The sequence below is a fragment of the Dermatophagoides farinae genome, chromosome 6 (assembly GCF_024713945.1).
Source record: "Dermatophagoides farinae isolate YC_2012a chromosome 6, ASM2471394v1, whole genome shotgun sequence".
In the NCBI taxonomy this organism is placed as follows: domain Eukaryota; kingdom Metazoa; phylum Arthropoda; class Arachnida; order Sarcoptiformes; family Pyroglyphidae; genus Dermatophagoides; species Dermatophagoides farinae.
In genome coordinates, this window is record NC_134682.1 from 3,083,311 (window position 1) to 3,101,179 (window position 17,869).

At 29.3% G+C, this 17,869-nt stretch overlaps 3 protein-coding genes across 3 annotated transcripts; 2 read left to right on the top strand and 1 right to left on the bottom strand.

The window, feature by feature from the left end:
- The first annotated feature begins 819 nt into the window (after positions 1 to 819).
- Positions 820 to 4,059, top strand: LOC124493685 (uncharacterized). Its single transcript, XM_075731619.1, has one exon. The coding sequence runs from the start codon at positions 1,053 to 1,055 to the stop codon at positions 3,291 to 3,293; it is 2,241 nt and encodes a 746-aa protein (XP_075587734.1). The 5' UTR covers positions 820 to 1,052; the 3' UTR covers positions 3,294 to 4,059.
- A 4,491-nt stretch (positions 4,060 to 8,550) lies between these two features.
- On the top strand, positions 8,551 to 10,301 carry LOC142597572 (uncharacterized). The gene is given in 2 exon segments (XM_075731620.1): positions 8,551 to 9,047; positions 9,049 to 10,301. Coding segments are annotated over 2 exon segments (1,266 nt in total). The 5' UTR covers positions 8,551 to 8,590; the 3' UTR covers positions 9,858 to 10,301.
- Positions 10,302 to 10,498: 197 nt separating this feature from the next.
- On the bottom strand, positions 10,499 to 17,665 carry LOC124493686 (uncharacterized). Its single transcript, XM_075731760.1, has 4 exons — positions 16,722 to 17,665; positions 12,333 to 12,653; positions 12,137 to 12,271; positions 10,499 to 12,047 (listed from the first exon to the last, which is right to left on the bottom strand). Exons 1-4 carry the CDS (start codon positions 17,281 to 17,283, stop codon positions 10,972 to 10,974), a joined length of 2,094 nt encoding a protein of 697 aa, XP_075587875.1. The 5' UTR covers positions 17,284 to 17,665; the 3' UTR covers positions 10,499 to 10,971.
- Positions 17,666 to 17,869: the final 204 nt, after the last annotated feature.

The window sequence follows — 17,869 nt, forward strand, 5'->3', positions numbered from 1 at the left end:
AAAAAAAAGAAAATCTCATACACAAGATTAATATAATGGATCTTGATCATCCGCTATAACAATGGCTAGATTTTATCTTGATTTTGTGTGTCACCCAACAAATTATAATGATAATAATGATGATGATGATGATGATGATGATAATGAGGAACATTGGTTTTGGACCCACATTTTTTTTTTTTTTTTTTTTTTGGTCAAGCATATATTCAATGTATAGTTGTTGTTGTTGTTGTCAATGTTTTTTTTTTGTTTTCTTGAATTCAGTACGCAGGATAATGTAGAAAAGAGAGATGGTTATTAGTTTCAGAAAGTTATGAATGTGATTCAATATGATGCTAGCTAGCTCTTTAGTGAAAATGAGAGAGAGAGACTATATCATATTGATGAACTAGACTATAGATAATTGGACAATGTAAAATGTGAAGAAAAAGATTCTCCTTACGGGTAAAATGCGAAAGGTTTCTCACACACTTTTACTTTCATTTCAATATTCATCTCTTTATTTTCCCGAAATAATATGTGTGTTCCAAAAAAGCCAGATTGGAACGTTTTCCCATTTTAAATTCATTCATACATAAAACGAGAATACAAAAAGATTGTCCAGTCGTCGTTTGTTAGTGTCTATGTTTGTCTCTCACACTTGATCAATCCATTTTCTATTTTTTTTTCTTTGATCAATATATTTTATTTTTCATTTTCACTTTCATCATTTTTTTTTTTGATTACCATTAATACAAATGATGATGATGATGGCCATATAAAAAGCGAAGAAATTACTTGGAATTTTTTTCACTCTTTCGTTACTCTTTTATTCGATCACAAAATCAATTGAATTGATCGATATCTAAACATTATTTATTGTGTACTATCATTGTTTGTGATTTTGGTGTGATAAAATTTTCAAAATTCAAAGTTAAATAAGTTAAGTTTATTCAATATAAAATTATATTATTAACAAAATCACACAATCAAACAAATTATCTTCATCAAAATTCGTTTATTCTTTTTTCTTCTTCTAATTCTGATTCCATGAATTCGATTAATCCATCATCATGGCGATGATAATGATGTGTGTGCATAAATGTTTTCCACGTGTTTCAATTGTGTTTTTTTTATTATTAGTGTTATTATCAACAGCAACATATCCGTGTTCAGCTTATTATGCTGAAGGTATTAAAGGTATTAAGGGTAAATCCTATCAATCACCATCACCATCAACATCATCATCATCATCGTCATCATCATCATATGGCGGTATAACGATTAAAAAACCTAGTTCACAAAGTAATTATGTTCAACAACGATCTTCATCACAGAATTTAATCAGTACAAGTACGATGGGTAGTAAAAAAATGTCACCAATTGAAATGATGATATTTGGTCCATCCGATGTTAAAGGTAGTAGTAGTTATGGCGGTGGTAATAGTATGTCAAGTTTTAGTTCAATAAATTCTGGTGCTGGTATTGGTGGCAGTGGATCCGGTTATAAATCTTCAATGATGACATTATCACCTTTTCAATCAAATTTAATGGATTATGGCTCTGGTTCTTCATCCTCATCCTCGTCTTCCTCCTCCTCCTCATCATCATCATTATATGGAACAAAAGGAAGTGCAGGAGGAATAGGTAGCAATTATCAACAACAGCAGCAATCACAAGGTCCTGTATCAGCAGCCATACAATCAAAACATTCTGTTCAATATATTGATGTACCATATGAATCAACGCCAATCGCTCCACAAACTATTCTAGTGGAAGCAAATCGAATTCCATTGAATATTTTTTTCCAATCACGATCATCAAATTTAAATGTTGAAACAGAACACACTCCATCACCGGGTAGTACACAGGAAACATCGTCCGAAGACGAACCACATTACTTGATTCATCGTGTGGTTAAACCAGTTTATCAATTAATAAATGAAATCATTAAACCATATCGCAAAATAACCCAGGAGATCAAACCTGTTGAGGAAGATATCCAGACAATAATTGCACGACAAATTCCTTCTGATAATAAATATGTTCCAATGAATGGTCAATATAAAGGCGGAAGTCCCACCACTTCTCCCATAACAATTCGACCAGGATCACCAATCCAACAGCAGACCGAAATCTATCAAGATACAGGTTCATCATTCTCTGGTAGCGGTGGATATCAATCAAGTCAATTGAAACCGAATACCATATCTTATGTTCGACCACGAGAACCAAATAGTAATGATGCTGAGTTGTTTTTGAATGCAATTCGCAATGAAGTAGGTCGAATCAAAAGCCAAAGTCAAAGTCAAAGTCAATCGAATGATTATAAAACACAATCAACTGGTACAACAAATGCTTATATGGTGCCACCAATTTCATTAAATTCAATTTTTGATACACCAATTGAAGAAATGCCCAAGAAACAATTATCGAATTCGGAATATTCTCCTGAAGCTATACGTTCGGCTACCTATACATTGAATCCATATCATCTTTCGGCAACAAGACAAGCAGCTACAACAAACGATGATTCTGATCTTGATAATGAACATGATGATGAACATCAAATAAATCCTGAAAATGAACCAAAAATTCGTTCATATCGTTATCAACCAACAACAAATGGTCATAGTGAACAACAACAACAACAACAACAGCAACAACAACAACAACAAACAACAACAACTGCAAGTAATACAGGTAGAAAATTATCCGATACATCTGCATATGTAACTACATTATTGCCAATGACATCATCATTATCAACATCATCGGAAAATTCACCACAAATAGGTATAACGCCAACTACTGCATCATCATCATCATCATCATCGGCATCGGATGTATCAACATCTGATGATGATAATGGTGATACATCATCATCATCATCACCAATATCATCCGATATGAATAGTGATAATTTGATGATGACCTCTCATTCATCACCATCATCATCGACAATGGAAAATAATAATATCGATGAAAATAATAATAATGATAATAATGGTGATTCAATGAAAGAAACAATTAATAGTAGTAGTAGTGAACCATCACCAAATACAATTCAATCATTAATGATGTATGGTAATAATGGTGGTGAATCATTATTTGTTTCACAACCATCACCATCATCATCATCGTCATTAACTGATTCATTAATGGCACAATTTGAAGAAAATAGTCGATTAACGAATTTAAAACGTATGGGTTATGTATCAAGTATTGCACATACAAATCATTATGTTACCATCAACAATGATGATGATGAAAATATGGATTATGGTAGACGACGATATAAACGTGCTCATTAATTATCGAGAAATTTTTTTTTGTCATCCAATTTTTTTTGTTTTGTTTCTGTTTCTTGATCATTTTATTCATCATCATCATCATAATCATCCTAATCATCCAAAAATTTTGGATCAAGTTCCTGAAACACATACACAATACGATTTTTTTTCTGTATTTTATATTTGACTAATTTTTCTCTTGTTATTCACACACACACATAAACAAAATCAAAAATGATTTTTGTCATTGACACACACACACACACACGCTATAATCTCAGAAATTATCATATCGTTTTTTTTCGGGGAAAACATCAAACATTACACACACACACACACATACACACACCTATTGTATGGTCATCATCATAATGTGATGAAATCAACTGGATGATTGAAATTTAAACAAACAAATACACACACACAAAAAAAACAAGAACAAAGGTCATGATCATACATTTTTCCAACTTAAATTATTCCAATCAAAACAAAGAAAGAAAAAAAAATCAATGTTTTTTTATTCTCTTGACATTCACCTGAACAAATGAAATAATTACCATAATGCTTTTAGCAATTAGTCAATTTAGAACAAATACACCAACACACACACACACACACACACACAATGATATTTACATCACATCAAGAGACATGTTTTTTTTCATATGCAAATAATGCACCTACATTTTTTTTCACATTCCATAATTCTGTGTGTTGTTGTTTGTTTGTTTGTTTGTCATCATACATTATTATACAAGAGCGCAAAACAAAACAAAAAAAAAAATCTTTGAACCGAATCGAATATTTATATAAAAATATCAACGAACTGAATATTTTGCCGAAAAACAAAACAACAAAAAAAACATGGCACAATATTCATGGATAAAATGATTTTTTTTTTCGTAATAAATAAAAAAAATTCGAAAAACTGTTTTGGAGGAAAAATTTCGTTTTCTTTTTACATCACAAACAACAAACTTGAAACCTAAATATGAATTCAAATGTCTCAATCAAATCGATTTCATCATCATCATCATCATTTTTTCTTTCTTTTCGGCTATTGCAGCAATCAATTCAAACAGACAATATATTACAGAAAACCATTCAGTTTTTTTCCCTTTAAATCATAATTTACTTTTTTTTCTGTATTCATCGTAACCTAAACACACACACACACAATAACAGTCCATATCAAAAAAAAAAAAAAAAATTTACTGGACGCCTGAGACATTAAGATATTCAATGGATTGGTCGAATTGATTGGTTTTTTTTCAGTTGATCTGAATGAATAAATGATTTTCCTCATAAAAAAAATCCAAAAGAAATCATTCGACTATCCATTGACCAAATGATCACATTCACAATGATTATATGATAATGGTTGGATTTTTTTTTTCACTCGATTTGAATTCATTATTATTATTGTGCGATTTTTATTCATTCACATTCATTAAAGAAGAAGAAATTCATTTCAAGTTCAAGTAGCGGTTTTATCCTGTGTGTGTTTATATCAGTTATTGTTAATATTAAATTTAAATTTGATGAATTTGTTTTGATTGGATTTTTCGACGATAATTTTCTCAATATTATTTGTCAACAATGAATTTTTTTTTGCAAGCCAGTGTTTGTGTGTTGATGATGATAATGAAAAAAATATCATTTCATCATATTGCCATCGTGGTGATCATTTACCATATGTTAACCATATCATTATTGTGATATGATTATTTTCATCGACAACAATACGGATGTTTATTCCCAGATAATTTCAATCACTTCCAATTGAATATGTTGATGCGACATTTATGTTGACCTATCATCATCATCATCATCATCATCATCCAAATAGGCCAAATTATTCGGATGCATTGATGAAATTCACCGGAACAACTGCAACCACTATAACAAAATCTAAACCGATAATAACTTATTCACCATCGATGATTATTGGACAGCATAAACAATCATCATCATCATCGTCGTTGTCGTCGTCGTCGTCGTCGTCGTCACCGATGATCAAAAATTATTCAACATCCAACAATGATGATGAAAAAACAATCATTTACATCATTAAAGCCAATGGCAAAATCATCATCATCATCATCTACATTATTAAATACGGCCAAGTTTTTGATTGATTTTGATCATGCACATCGTTCCACCAATTCATCGTTGGCTGTTCAATCTGTATCATCATCATATGGATAACAACAACAACAACATGTTCATGGATCAGAATCAAATATTTTCAATGAGAAAATTTTAACAAATTCCACTTAATCTGGTATTTTGTTCACTACCAAATCAATTGAATATAATACAAAAACATCTAAATTTAAATGAAAATCAAGATGATGATGATAATGAATGGCAATTACATGTGTTGAAGGATGAAAATCGAATAAATCATCATCATCAACATGATGCAATATTGTTGTTAAATCAAAATCAGCGGCCATCGACGATGACCGATATAAGTGAACAAATTAAACAATATGTCAATTATATTCTACTACAGCGACGAAACGATAATCATAACGATATTGATGACAGAATAATGGCTATCAATAATAATAAATTTGATTCAACAAAGACATCATCATTAACAATGATGAATTTAGATCATAACTTAACTTAGATGATAATCATCTTCATCCAACAACAACTACAATTCGGTTTGAACAATAACAACGATGATTATCATGGCAAAAGAGTTAAAATCCGTGGAACAGATTGTAACCGATGATAATATTTCAAAACCAATAGCCAACGTTGATGATAAGAATGGAAAACAAATCATACTGGAATGAATGGAAATTTGTCAATGATAAAATCAACAACAACAAAAAACAACAACAAAAACAACAATACCGGCAGATAGAAATGATAGTGAAGAAACAATGAGCAATACAAATAACATTAAAAGTAATCATCGTAGACAACAACAACAACAACAACAGCTTGGAAATGGTAAACAAATTGAACAAATCATTGATGATCAAAGAAAAAAATTGGTAGCAAAAAATATCATTGAAGGAAACGTTCAAGAAATCATTATGTTCATGATGATTTAGAGGGTGGATCAATGAAAAAAAAACAACAACAACAACGACGAATTAGAAAAGGCGTTAATGACAATATTGAAGTTGATGATGATGTGAATGCTATTATAATCGATAAATCGGATTTCATATCAACACCATCGATGATGATGATGATGATGATGACCACAGCGACAACAACAGTAGCAGATATAAAATGATGATTGTACCAACATTGACGCCCATAATAACATCAAAAACAACGGAAACCAAAAAAACTAAAGAAAATTATGAATATGAATTGCTCGATTATCATCCATTTGCATCATCCAACATCAGTAATGATCATCATTTGATGAAAACAAATGTACAAATAAATGAAAATGTAAATGTTTTATCGCCAACAGCAAAAACAACAACATCGACGACAACATTATCATCATCAACAACAATTATTGACTATTCAACAACTGAATTGTTGAGTAAATCATCGGTAATTATAATGGATGATGATGATAATCATAATAATCACACAACGAGCAACCACTGTATTTATTTTCGTTAAAAAAAAAGAAAAACATTGACAAATCGGATCATAGATATCAATCATGATTAAGTATTTTCCAATCGGAAGACATATGTTCGAATTTGATTTGAAATTATAACAGTTTACACATTACGATGGCTGGATCGAATAAATCCATTGAACAAATATTAAAATGAAAATTTTTTTTTTTGAAAAGTATCTTATTTCATTCATTTCTTAAGTAAACATTTCACCCAGTCTCGGTTTTCCTCATAAAATAAATCCAAATGTTAAACATTGTTGAAAATGAAATAAAAAAACAAAAAAAAAACAAAAACCCAATGCTGCCAAAGATAAAAATAAAAATGAAAAAAATTGAAGAAAAAAAATCCTGTCAACTTTTCATGTCAACAGAATATTTTTTTTCCATTCTCCATTGGTTCATTGAAAATCAATGAATTGATGTTGTTATCTTAACGTGGCCAGAATCTACAGCCATTTATGCTGTATACATGTCTGCAGGAATGACATATCGACAGTTTGGATGAACAAAAAAAAAAATGAAATTTCATTTCATTCTATTTTCTTGTCTTTTTTTTCGAATTATTCAATTATCACTTTGTGTATGTGTGTGTAGGTGTGCGTGTTTCGAAAAAATGATGATGATAATAATGGTTTCAAACTAAATGAATGAATAGAATCAATTTATTTTTTTTTTTGTTGGATCAAAGTAGTCTCGCACCATTCGTTGATTTATAATTCGTAATTCGTAATTTGTTGATATTTAAAATTAGAAAATTGAACAGGGAAGTGTAAAAAAAAAAAATTTCGTTATATTTCAATATTCTTGATGAATCATTATTCAGGTAGAAAAAAAAACAGATTCCTGGAATCTCACCATTGTGAGAGTATATGAATGAATTCCATACAGATAATAATAATAAATGATTGAATGATAATAAAATGGAAATGTTTTCCCGAAATATATTTCTGCTATATATATATAAATATGAATAGAGATGATTTTTTCGAGATAATCGTCGAATGAATTGTGATTCAATCAATCAAATGGGGAAAAAAAATTTCCACTGACTTTTTTTTGTGTTACGATGTTGTTTTTTTTGTTGTTGTTGTTGTTGTTGTTGTTGTTGCCAATATTACATCATCATCATTGTAAAGTGGGGAAAAAAAATGTTTTTTTTCCTATTCATCGTCGTCATCATATTGGATCAAAAAAAAACGATATATATATATGAAAAAAAAATACGGAACATTGAGGAAATTGAATTAAATCAATCATCATTGCAACTATTACAATGATGATTATGGTGATGATTATATTGAATGGAATAGAGAGAAAAAGAGAAGAAAAAAAGAGGCAAAATTGATAATAGAAATAACAATAACAATAATAATCGTAATTTAAAAAATTGTTATTCGAAAATTGTATAATGATTCATGAATGTTTCTGAATTGATTCGAAATTTTTTCCCCTTCACAATCAATTGACCAATTCGTTTTTTTTTTTTTGCTGTTCTTGTTGTTGTAGTTATTGTAAATAATATTAAATTATAGAAAATTTCAATAAAATTCTCATTCCGTTCATAATTGATGGCAACAATATTGACCAAATCAATGTTATGGTACATGTGTTGTTTCCGTTATTGAAATTTCTTTTAGTGTGTATTTTATTTTTTTATTATTTATTTTGTGATTGAAAATTCTAAACAACAACAACAACAACAACAAAAATGTACCATCAAAATCCAAATTATATTCGTAAATATGGTGGTGGTGGTGGTCCAAAACATCCACAACAACAACAACAGCAGATGAACCAAGAAATGGCTGTTGGTGGTGGTGGTGGTGGTATGGGGGGTGTTGTTGGTGGAAATGTGAATCGTAATTATCCATATCAAAAACAGATGCCATATAATCCTTATTATAATCCACAACAACAACAACAACAACCAACACCACCAACACAATCGGTAGGAAAACAAATTCCACCACCATCACCACAAACACCAGTAGTATCACCAGGACAGGAAATGGGTGCAAACACTGATTCATCGATTACCGTCATACAACAGCAAATTGATTTCATCAATTTACGTATTGATCGTCTAGAACAGATTGTATATCAGCAACAGATAATGATTATGTTGCAACAACAACAACAACAAAATCCAGCAATCAGAATTTCCGCATAAAAGTCAACCAAGTAATCCTAGTAATAAAAGTCAACCAATTAATACAAGTTCACCAAGTCAAGAAACATTACCTCAACACCCGCAACAACATAAACAAGAAGAAACACAACAACAACAACAACAACAGCAACAACAACAACAGAAACAAGAAGAAACACAACAACAACAACAACAGCAGGCACATCCAAAACAAACAACAGAAAAAAAAGAAAATCAAGCCAAATTGAATCAATCATTAAATCATTTATGTGAATTATTTGAGAAATTTTTCGATCAACAATTGGAAAATCCAACAGAATCAACACAAAGAAAATTAGTTGCATTGCCGTTAGTAATGCCACCTGGAAATGAAAATACAAACCAAAATATTATTCGCCAACAACAACAACAACAACAACAACAACAACAACAGCAACAGCAACAACGAATAGTGGCCGGTAATCAAAATGAAAATATTAATGATAATACAGATGATGAAAATTTGGATGTAAAAAAATTAATCAAACGCAACAATAGTAAAGATGATAGACATAGACATAAGAATGATAAAAGTTCTAGCCGATTACGTTTAACAGCAGGAAATGAACAACAACAACAACAACAACAACACCATCTCCATCAACGACGAGAATCATTAACAAAAAATGTGATTGAAAAAGTAAAACGAATACCATCGGATGCACCAACAGCATTGATTGCTCCTACCGATTATGAACATATTTATTCAATTAAAAATACAAATGCACGTTATTATGAAGATGAACAACATAAATTAGCACATGCTAATAAGCATATTAAAAAATGAATGAAATGAAATGAAATGAAAATTTAATTCTTCATATGAATAAATGAATTCTATGTTGTTTTGTGTCATTCAATGAAAATAAAAAGATTCTCAAATATACCACTACTAATATGTCCTACGAATTATTATTCCATTTTAATGCTGCTACCTAATTCATATGATTTCGAATTTGAAAACAACAACAACAACAACAAAACTTTGTATTCGTTTCACACTAATCAATTATTCAACGATAATATATGTTATATATGTTTTGTGATTGTTGTTCTATAATCGAACAACAACAAGAACAAAAAAAAGATGTGTATTCACATCATGCATACAGCTAATGTATTGTGTAATCCATAAGCCATAAAAACAAAAGAATTGTCAAAAATAAATGAGCACATTCATCGATTCAAAGATTCCGGTATATATATTGTCGAATCCATGAATTATTTACATCCGAGTATAGTGGTATTGTGTTTTTTGTATATAATCAGGAATAATAATGAATAATGTTTTTTTTTATATTCTTAAAATCGAGAATATTCACATTGAATGAATATATATCATCATTATTATGGAATGTTTTTGATTCATAAAATTCCTTGTTAAATGAATGAATGAATGAATGAATGAATCGGGAAAAAAGGAAATGATTTGAAAATTCTTTTTTTTTATTATCATTAAAAATGAGAATAAGAAAAGGAAAAAGGAAATAATGATAGTTTCTAGGACAAATTATATTTACAAAAAGAGATTCCATTGTGGAATAGGTGTGTCTGTGTGTGTGTATAATGAGAATTATATAATCATGTTGAATTTCTTTGAATTGAATAATTTCATTCATAAAGTGTATGTATCCTGTGTGTAGGTGGTGGGTGGGTGGTTGTATGTGTCTACTGAGATTTTTTTTTTGTACAAAAAATGGACTGAGATTCTTGATATTTGATGAAAACTGATTGTATGAATGTTTCATTTGTGTTGTGTTTGTATGAAGAGAGATGTGTTCAAATAATTTGCTGTTGTTTATAATGGAGGGTGAGAAAAAAATATAATGTTGAAATGTTAAGTAAATTGTGAGGAAAAATAGAAGCGAAAAAAAATCAATTATTCAAATATATATTAAGATTTAATTACGATAACGACGTGCAAAACGGAAATTATTTTGGCTATAAAGATTAATATGTTCCTCTGATGATGATGGTGATGATAATGGCGTGGATGATGATGAAACTAATGGCTCATTCATCATCATACTACGTCGACGAATTTGTTGATCATGATTATGGTAATGATGTAGATGATGTTGATGATTATTATTATTACTATTATGATGATGATGATTATGATTATGATTAAGACGATAATCACTAATTGAAGTTGGTGCTATATCACCAAATCTTTTAAAATTCATATAATGATATGTTCTCAATGGACCAGCAACATTATTGATACCGCCATAAGCTGAACGTGATCGGCGTTTAAATTCTTTCAATTTTCCAATAGTACCATCAGTTTTAATAAAACGTGCTGATTGTGTTGATGGTTGTTGTTGTAAAAATGAAGTATTTGGACGCATTATTCTCATTTTTCCAGCTACATCTGTTGCCAGTCGATTATTGATGGTTGTTGGTGGACCAACAATTTGGCCACTAACCGAAAATGATCCAAATGGTCTCATCATCATCATAGGATTGGCTGATGTTTTTACTGCTGCTGAAGAAGCTGACATTTTGTTGTTGTTGTTGTTGTTGTTACCCAATTGTTTTTTAATATCATTCAATGAGATACGGAATTCTTTGATAATTTTAAACTTTTTTCCATTATTATTATTATTATTATTATCATCATCATTATTCTGATTATTTTCTTTGTTATTATGATTATTATCAACATCATTTGATAATTTCATTGGCATCATACTTTTCATTGGAATATTCATCATTTTTATTCTATTTGCATTGATTGGTAATGATGATGATGATTTTGTTGACTTTTGTTGTTGTTGTTGCTGTTGTTGTTGTTGTTGCTGTTGTTGTTGTTGTTTTTTTGATAAAAGATTGTCAATATATTGTTTAATAATATCATTATAATGTAAATTAGCTTCTTTATCATTGAATTCGGTTGGTTCCAACACTGAATTATTAGTTCCTGATGATAATGATGGTGATGATGATGAATTGGATTCGGCCAAATTTTGTAAATCTAATGCGATTTGGTTGATTGTGGGGAGAATGAAGAAAAAAAAAGTCAAATTAAAAATCAACATCAATAGACGAGAAAATAATAAATACCATTATTGCTTTCGGATCCAAATCGATGTAAAATGGATTTATTTTCATGATTCAATATTCTTGATGGTAATAGTGGTGATGGTGCTGGTTCAACTTTACCCACTATTTCTGATCCATATGCCATCGGTTGATATTCTAGATGAAACAAAATGAAAAAAAAAATTTTTATTTGAAAAAAAAAATTTCAAAATCTAACCTGTAAATCTATGTATTTTTGCATTGTCACCAAATCCAAATGGACCTTGTGTACGAAACTGTTGTCGTTGTTGTTGCTGCTGTTGCAGCTGCTGCTGGTGATGTTGTTGCTGTTGTTGCTGTTGTACAATCGAACCATCTTGTGGTGCAGCTTTCGAAATAATTGTCTTCATTTCTTCAATAACTGGTTCAACTTTTTGTAAAACTTTACGAAATGGTTGTACAACTTCCGTTACTTCTTGTATTACCGGACGATATACATTATGTATGACACGATGTGGTTCTTCTTCAGAATTAATTTCTTTCGGTTCTTCAGCCGGTTCTATTAACAATGAGAAAATGATGATGATGATGATGAAAAAAAAATCGAATCATTATCAACATATCATAAATTTAAAATTTAAAATAAAAAAATTTAAATATTTTTTTTTTCTAAGGATTGGGTGCCACATATAATCATTAATCGTGTGTTGCAATGAACAAATAAAAAATAAAAAATGATGATGCACAGCAAAAAAAAAAATGAATGTTGCATTTGGGTGTTGTATCACATGTGATGGCTGTGTAGCGGTGGGGGTGGGGGAGACTGAAGGAGAAACGGAGGGGTGAAAACGATGTGATGATAAATGTGTTTGAAATTTGAAATTTAAAAAATATACGGAAAAAAACATTGCTATCTTCAGCATACAACATTGACTTGTGAATTATTATTATTATTTTTTTTTTTTTTTTTGGTTTCATCCTCATTTTGTTTTGTTGAAAATTCATAATCTAATAATAATAATGATGATGATGATGATGATCTGTCCAGATAATTGTTGTTGTTGTACGTTGAAAGTTACCATTCAAAAATATAAAAAAATTTAATGTTGCTCGTGTGTTATACATCATCGTGCATATGGATCATCATCATCATCATGATATCTGATTTTTGTTGGGGATAGTTTCATTCATTCTACCTTGTTGTGTGTGTGTGTGTGTGTTTGTGTTTATATCATCATCTAATTATAAAATCACATTTTTTTTTCTTATCCATCATTGTCGATGGGTTAATATTATCATCATCATCATTTAACAGTTATAATGATGTTTTCATTATTTTTTTCATCACGCCATCTATTTCTATTTTTTTTCTGTTTTGTTTTGTTCATCAACAACAACATATTTTTTTTTTTGTTCAAGCCAATTAAAATGGGAGCAGCTTTACCAACAACAACATAATGGTGCCATAAACATTGATAGTGAGAGATAAAGCAAAAAAAAAAGGATTATGATGAAATGAATGGATCATTGATGATGACCATAGGATGTGATTTTTTTCATTTTCAGACATCATCATATGAATGGATGGACAACTTTAAAAAAAAACAAAAACAAAATGCAATCTAGAGTGGCTGACAACATGAACAACAACAACAACAAAAACTGCTTCCCGGTTTTATTACATTATTATCGAGAAAATAAAAAAAAACCGGATAATCATTATCATGATGAACAAATAAATTAATGAATTCGGTTCGATACATATATCTATCATGATCAATCAATCAAATGAAATCAATTGATTTATGTAAATTATTAAATTTCAATCAATACATGAATGAATGATGAATGTGAAAATATATATTACTTATACTTATATTATGGATCAATCAAAATTTTATCAGATATCAATGGCGATGGCACGTAATCAATTATAATGAAAATGAAACTTTTTAACACTCATTTACATACAAATTCAGTTATCAACCAAGTTATTTCATTTTTTCTTTTCTTTTCATTAGATTAAAAAGCCGTTGTTCGATTTATTCATCATTTTGTGTGTGTGTGTGTGTGTGTATGTAATAACCAAATACAGTAAAAAGTAATAATGAATAAAAAATGGGAAATGAATTTGAATCCAATATCATCATCATCATCATTGAATGTGATTAATTGATGTGTAAAGGAAACACACACACAAAAAAAAATTACAACAGCTTAGACCAAAAAAAAAAAATTTCAACTGAAAATATGATACATTTCCGTGAAATGTAATGAAAGAAAAAAAATGGATTGTTATTGCCTGTGTGTTTGTGTGTTATAATTCATATTCATCTCCATTTTTTCATCTATAATCCATGTGTTCCTTGTTCCTTGTATTTACAAAAAAAAAAATGGTCTACATTTATATCCTAAACCGAAGAAAAGAAAAACCGTCAAGGATTGTATTTCTTGGTTGTCTAAATTCATAATCATGGACAATGTGATTATCATTTTTTTCGATGATGATGATGATGATGATGATGATGAATATTTATTGATTCAAAGCTGTTTCACAATTGATAACAACAAGAACCGGATAGGATTAAATTTCTTTACTCAACCACTTAAGCAATCTACATTTTTCAATATTTTTTTCAATTTAAAATCGATGAATTATGAACAAAACAAAACACAAAACAAAATTTTAGTAAAAAATGAAAAATTTTACACAAATGGAAAAAAAAGAATAATGTGTAGTGATTTGATTCAGAACTAATTGTTTTTTCAACGTTTTTTCAACTGAAACAAAATCGATTATGATATAAATAATTTCCAATTCATATCGTTTTTATATATTTTGAATGGTATAAAAATAGTTTAAATCTTTTCATATATATCAGAAAGCTCATCACCATGATCATGATTGATGGTATTGCAATGGAAAGCCATTGCCTTTTATCATCATCATCATGTTTTATCGAATGAAGCGAAAAAACAACAACAACAACAAAAAACGGAAAAGTTTGTCGATTCCGCAATTCGAATCCACATTGATTTCAAAAAATTTTTTTGAAATTTTTGATCTTTGAAAGAAATTGACAAGCAGAAATTGGCCACAAGAATTGGCATAGCATGTGATGATGAAAATTGAATAAAAATTGCCAAATCATTATATTGGATATGTAGAGCGAAAAAAATGAAAACGAATGGAATGAAATTAAAAAAAAAAAATTAAAAACAAACAAACAAAAAAAATCCAGTTTCCAACAGCGTACACACTACACTATATTCATAATCAAAAAAAAGAGAACAAAAAAAATCACAAATCATACATTCCATAGAATGATGATTGTTCGTAGAAACTTTCCTCCCACACATGGAAAAAAAATTGGAACTTTTTTTTTCTCAAACATTTGTTTGTTTGTTTATGTTTCCTGTTGTTTGTGAATGTTGATGATGTTTATCACAGCTTGAGCAATCTTTTTTAATTCAGATAGGGTTACCATACATCACAATCAAATATAATAATGATGATGATGATAATAATTAATTTATGGCCACACATCCGTGTCGATCAAAAAAAAAAACAATCAATTGGAAGCAAAAAAAGGGAAAAAATTTTTTGTTTTTTTTTCATTTCCACTTCAAATTCCGTACAATGACATGAAATAAATCAGTGTCCAGTACAAAACATCATCATCATCATCATCATCATTATTGAAAAACAAAATTTAATCAAAGAAAAACAAAAAATTGTCTTCTGTTTTGTTGTTGGATTAGTGATTTTTTTCCCACTGATTAACTGTGAAAAAAAAGTCATGTCAAACATATTTATTGTTTTTTTTGTTTGTGAATCCAGTCAAAATCTTTTTGTCAAGCAGAAAACCAAAAAAAAAAAAAAAAAAAACGGTAATCCAATCCAATCATCATCAAAGTCATCACGAATCGAATTAAATTCAATCACATCACATCATTTATTCAGATTACACATTATTTTGACATTAAACAAACAAAATGAGAACAAAATCAGCAACAAAAAAAAATCAAATTTTAATGAAATGAATGAATGAAAAAAAAAATTTTCATTAAAGAAATAAAATTAAAACCAAAAAATTCTAATGATTATTATAACACCTGACGATATAAAGATAATGCAAAAAAAAACAATACCTGGACACAGGAAAAAATGGGCGAACACATAAATCTCAAAATAGAAAACAACAACAACAACAACAATAAATGATGATGATGTGATCGTTGTCGTATAATATAATACAATGGATTCCAAATACACACATAGTGAAAGGGTTGAAATTTTTTTTTTTTTTTTACTTCCACTGCATTCTATTATTGTATTCGATCATACACACACACACACACACACATTCATCATCTTTAATTATTCACACATTCAATGTAGGATCGTGAATCTTTTTTTTCCATTTCCAACATTTCAGAGTTAATTAGATTCACGTATTTTTTCTTATTTTTTTGATTGTTTTTTTTTTGCAAAAAACAAAAATTGTCATCCAGGTAAATTAATAAAATTGATGACAAAATGACAAAAAAAATCAATTCAATTTTTTTTGTTTCGAAAATTGAATGGAAATAATTAATCAATGAAAACCGGTAAATTTGGACTGACCTGATTTATGTTCTTGATTGACATTCAATTTATTTGTTTGTGTTTTGAATACAATCGATACGGGCACTTCGTATGGTGATATTTCAATCACTTGTGGTTCACCATCATTACCATCTTCAAATTTTACCGGTATTACTTCGACAGTTTTTTTACTATGTACAGCCATTTCTACTGGTCCTTGTGGCCTATATTTTGTATCACTGCCACTAAATTTATCCATTTGATTCAGGAAACCATCACTATTTAATATGGCATTTATACCAGATGAATAAATGTTTGTTTCTTCTTTTGGTTCTCTTGCAAATGTCGATGTAAATGTATATGAACTTTCAGCTAAACGTTCACCATAGCTTGAACGATCTTCTGAACTAACTGATTCTGATGATGATGATGATGATGGCGAAGAATGATTTGATTCATCTTCAGATGTATCTTGACCATTGATGAATGAAATGGAAAAACAAGAAAAGATGATTAAAATAATGATGATGATAAATGAAATGAAATTTCGTTGTCGATTATAACCCATTATTATAGATGGACAATTGTCGAATAGATTCATTTTTTTTTATTTTGTTATGTGATTGAAAATTATTTGCAAAAAAAAAAATCTGAAAAAATTGATATTTCGATGAAAAGGAATTTATGTTATGATTAACAACAGCAGCAGCAACAACAACAACAACAGATTATCAGCAATTGCCAATTGCAATAAACAGACACATTATTATCATTGAAAGATTGTTGTTGAATGTGTTGAATCGGTGATTTAACTTTTGCAATGATGATGATGATGATGATTATGGCACCACAAAACTCCCCGAAAAAAAACAAACAAACAATCAACAGTCAAATTGGACACATATTAATAAGTGAAAAAAAAACATTCCTGAATGATGATGATGATGATGATGATGATTATGGTTTACAGGTTTGAAAATCTGAAAAAAAAGTGAAAATGAATTTCACTTTTTATATACTCGTGTCATCATTGGTTTAACGCTGATGGTGAATAGGAAGACCGAAAACAAAATAGAACAGAACAGAAAAAATTCTACAAATTTTCATTCAAAATTGGATTTTCTCTTTCATTTCTCCAATTCGACCACACACTGTTGCTCTCACTTTTTTTTCTCCAATCATCATCA

Coding starts and splice junctions, on each gene's coding strand:
- LOC124493685 (XM_075731619.1), top strand. CDS start 1,053: ATGGCGATGATAATGATGTGTGTGCATAAATGTTTTCCACGTGTTTCA.
- LOC124493686 (XM_075731760.1), bottom strand. CDS start 17,283: ATGAATCTATTCGACAATTGTCCATCTATAATAATGGGTTATAATCGA. Junction 12,272..12,332: donor AAAAATACATAGATTTACAG/GTTAGATTTTGA, acceptor TGTTTCATCTAG/AATATCAACCGATGGCATAT. Junction 12,048..12,136: donor TGGATCCGAAAGCAATAATG/GTATTTATTATT, acceptor AAATCGCATTAG/ATTTACAAAATTTGGCCGAA.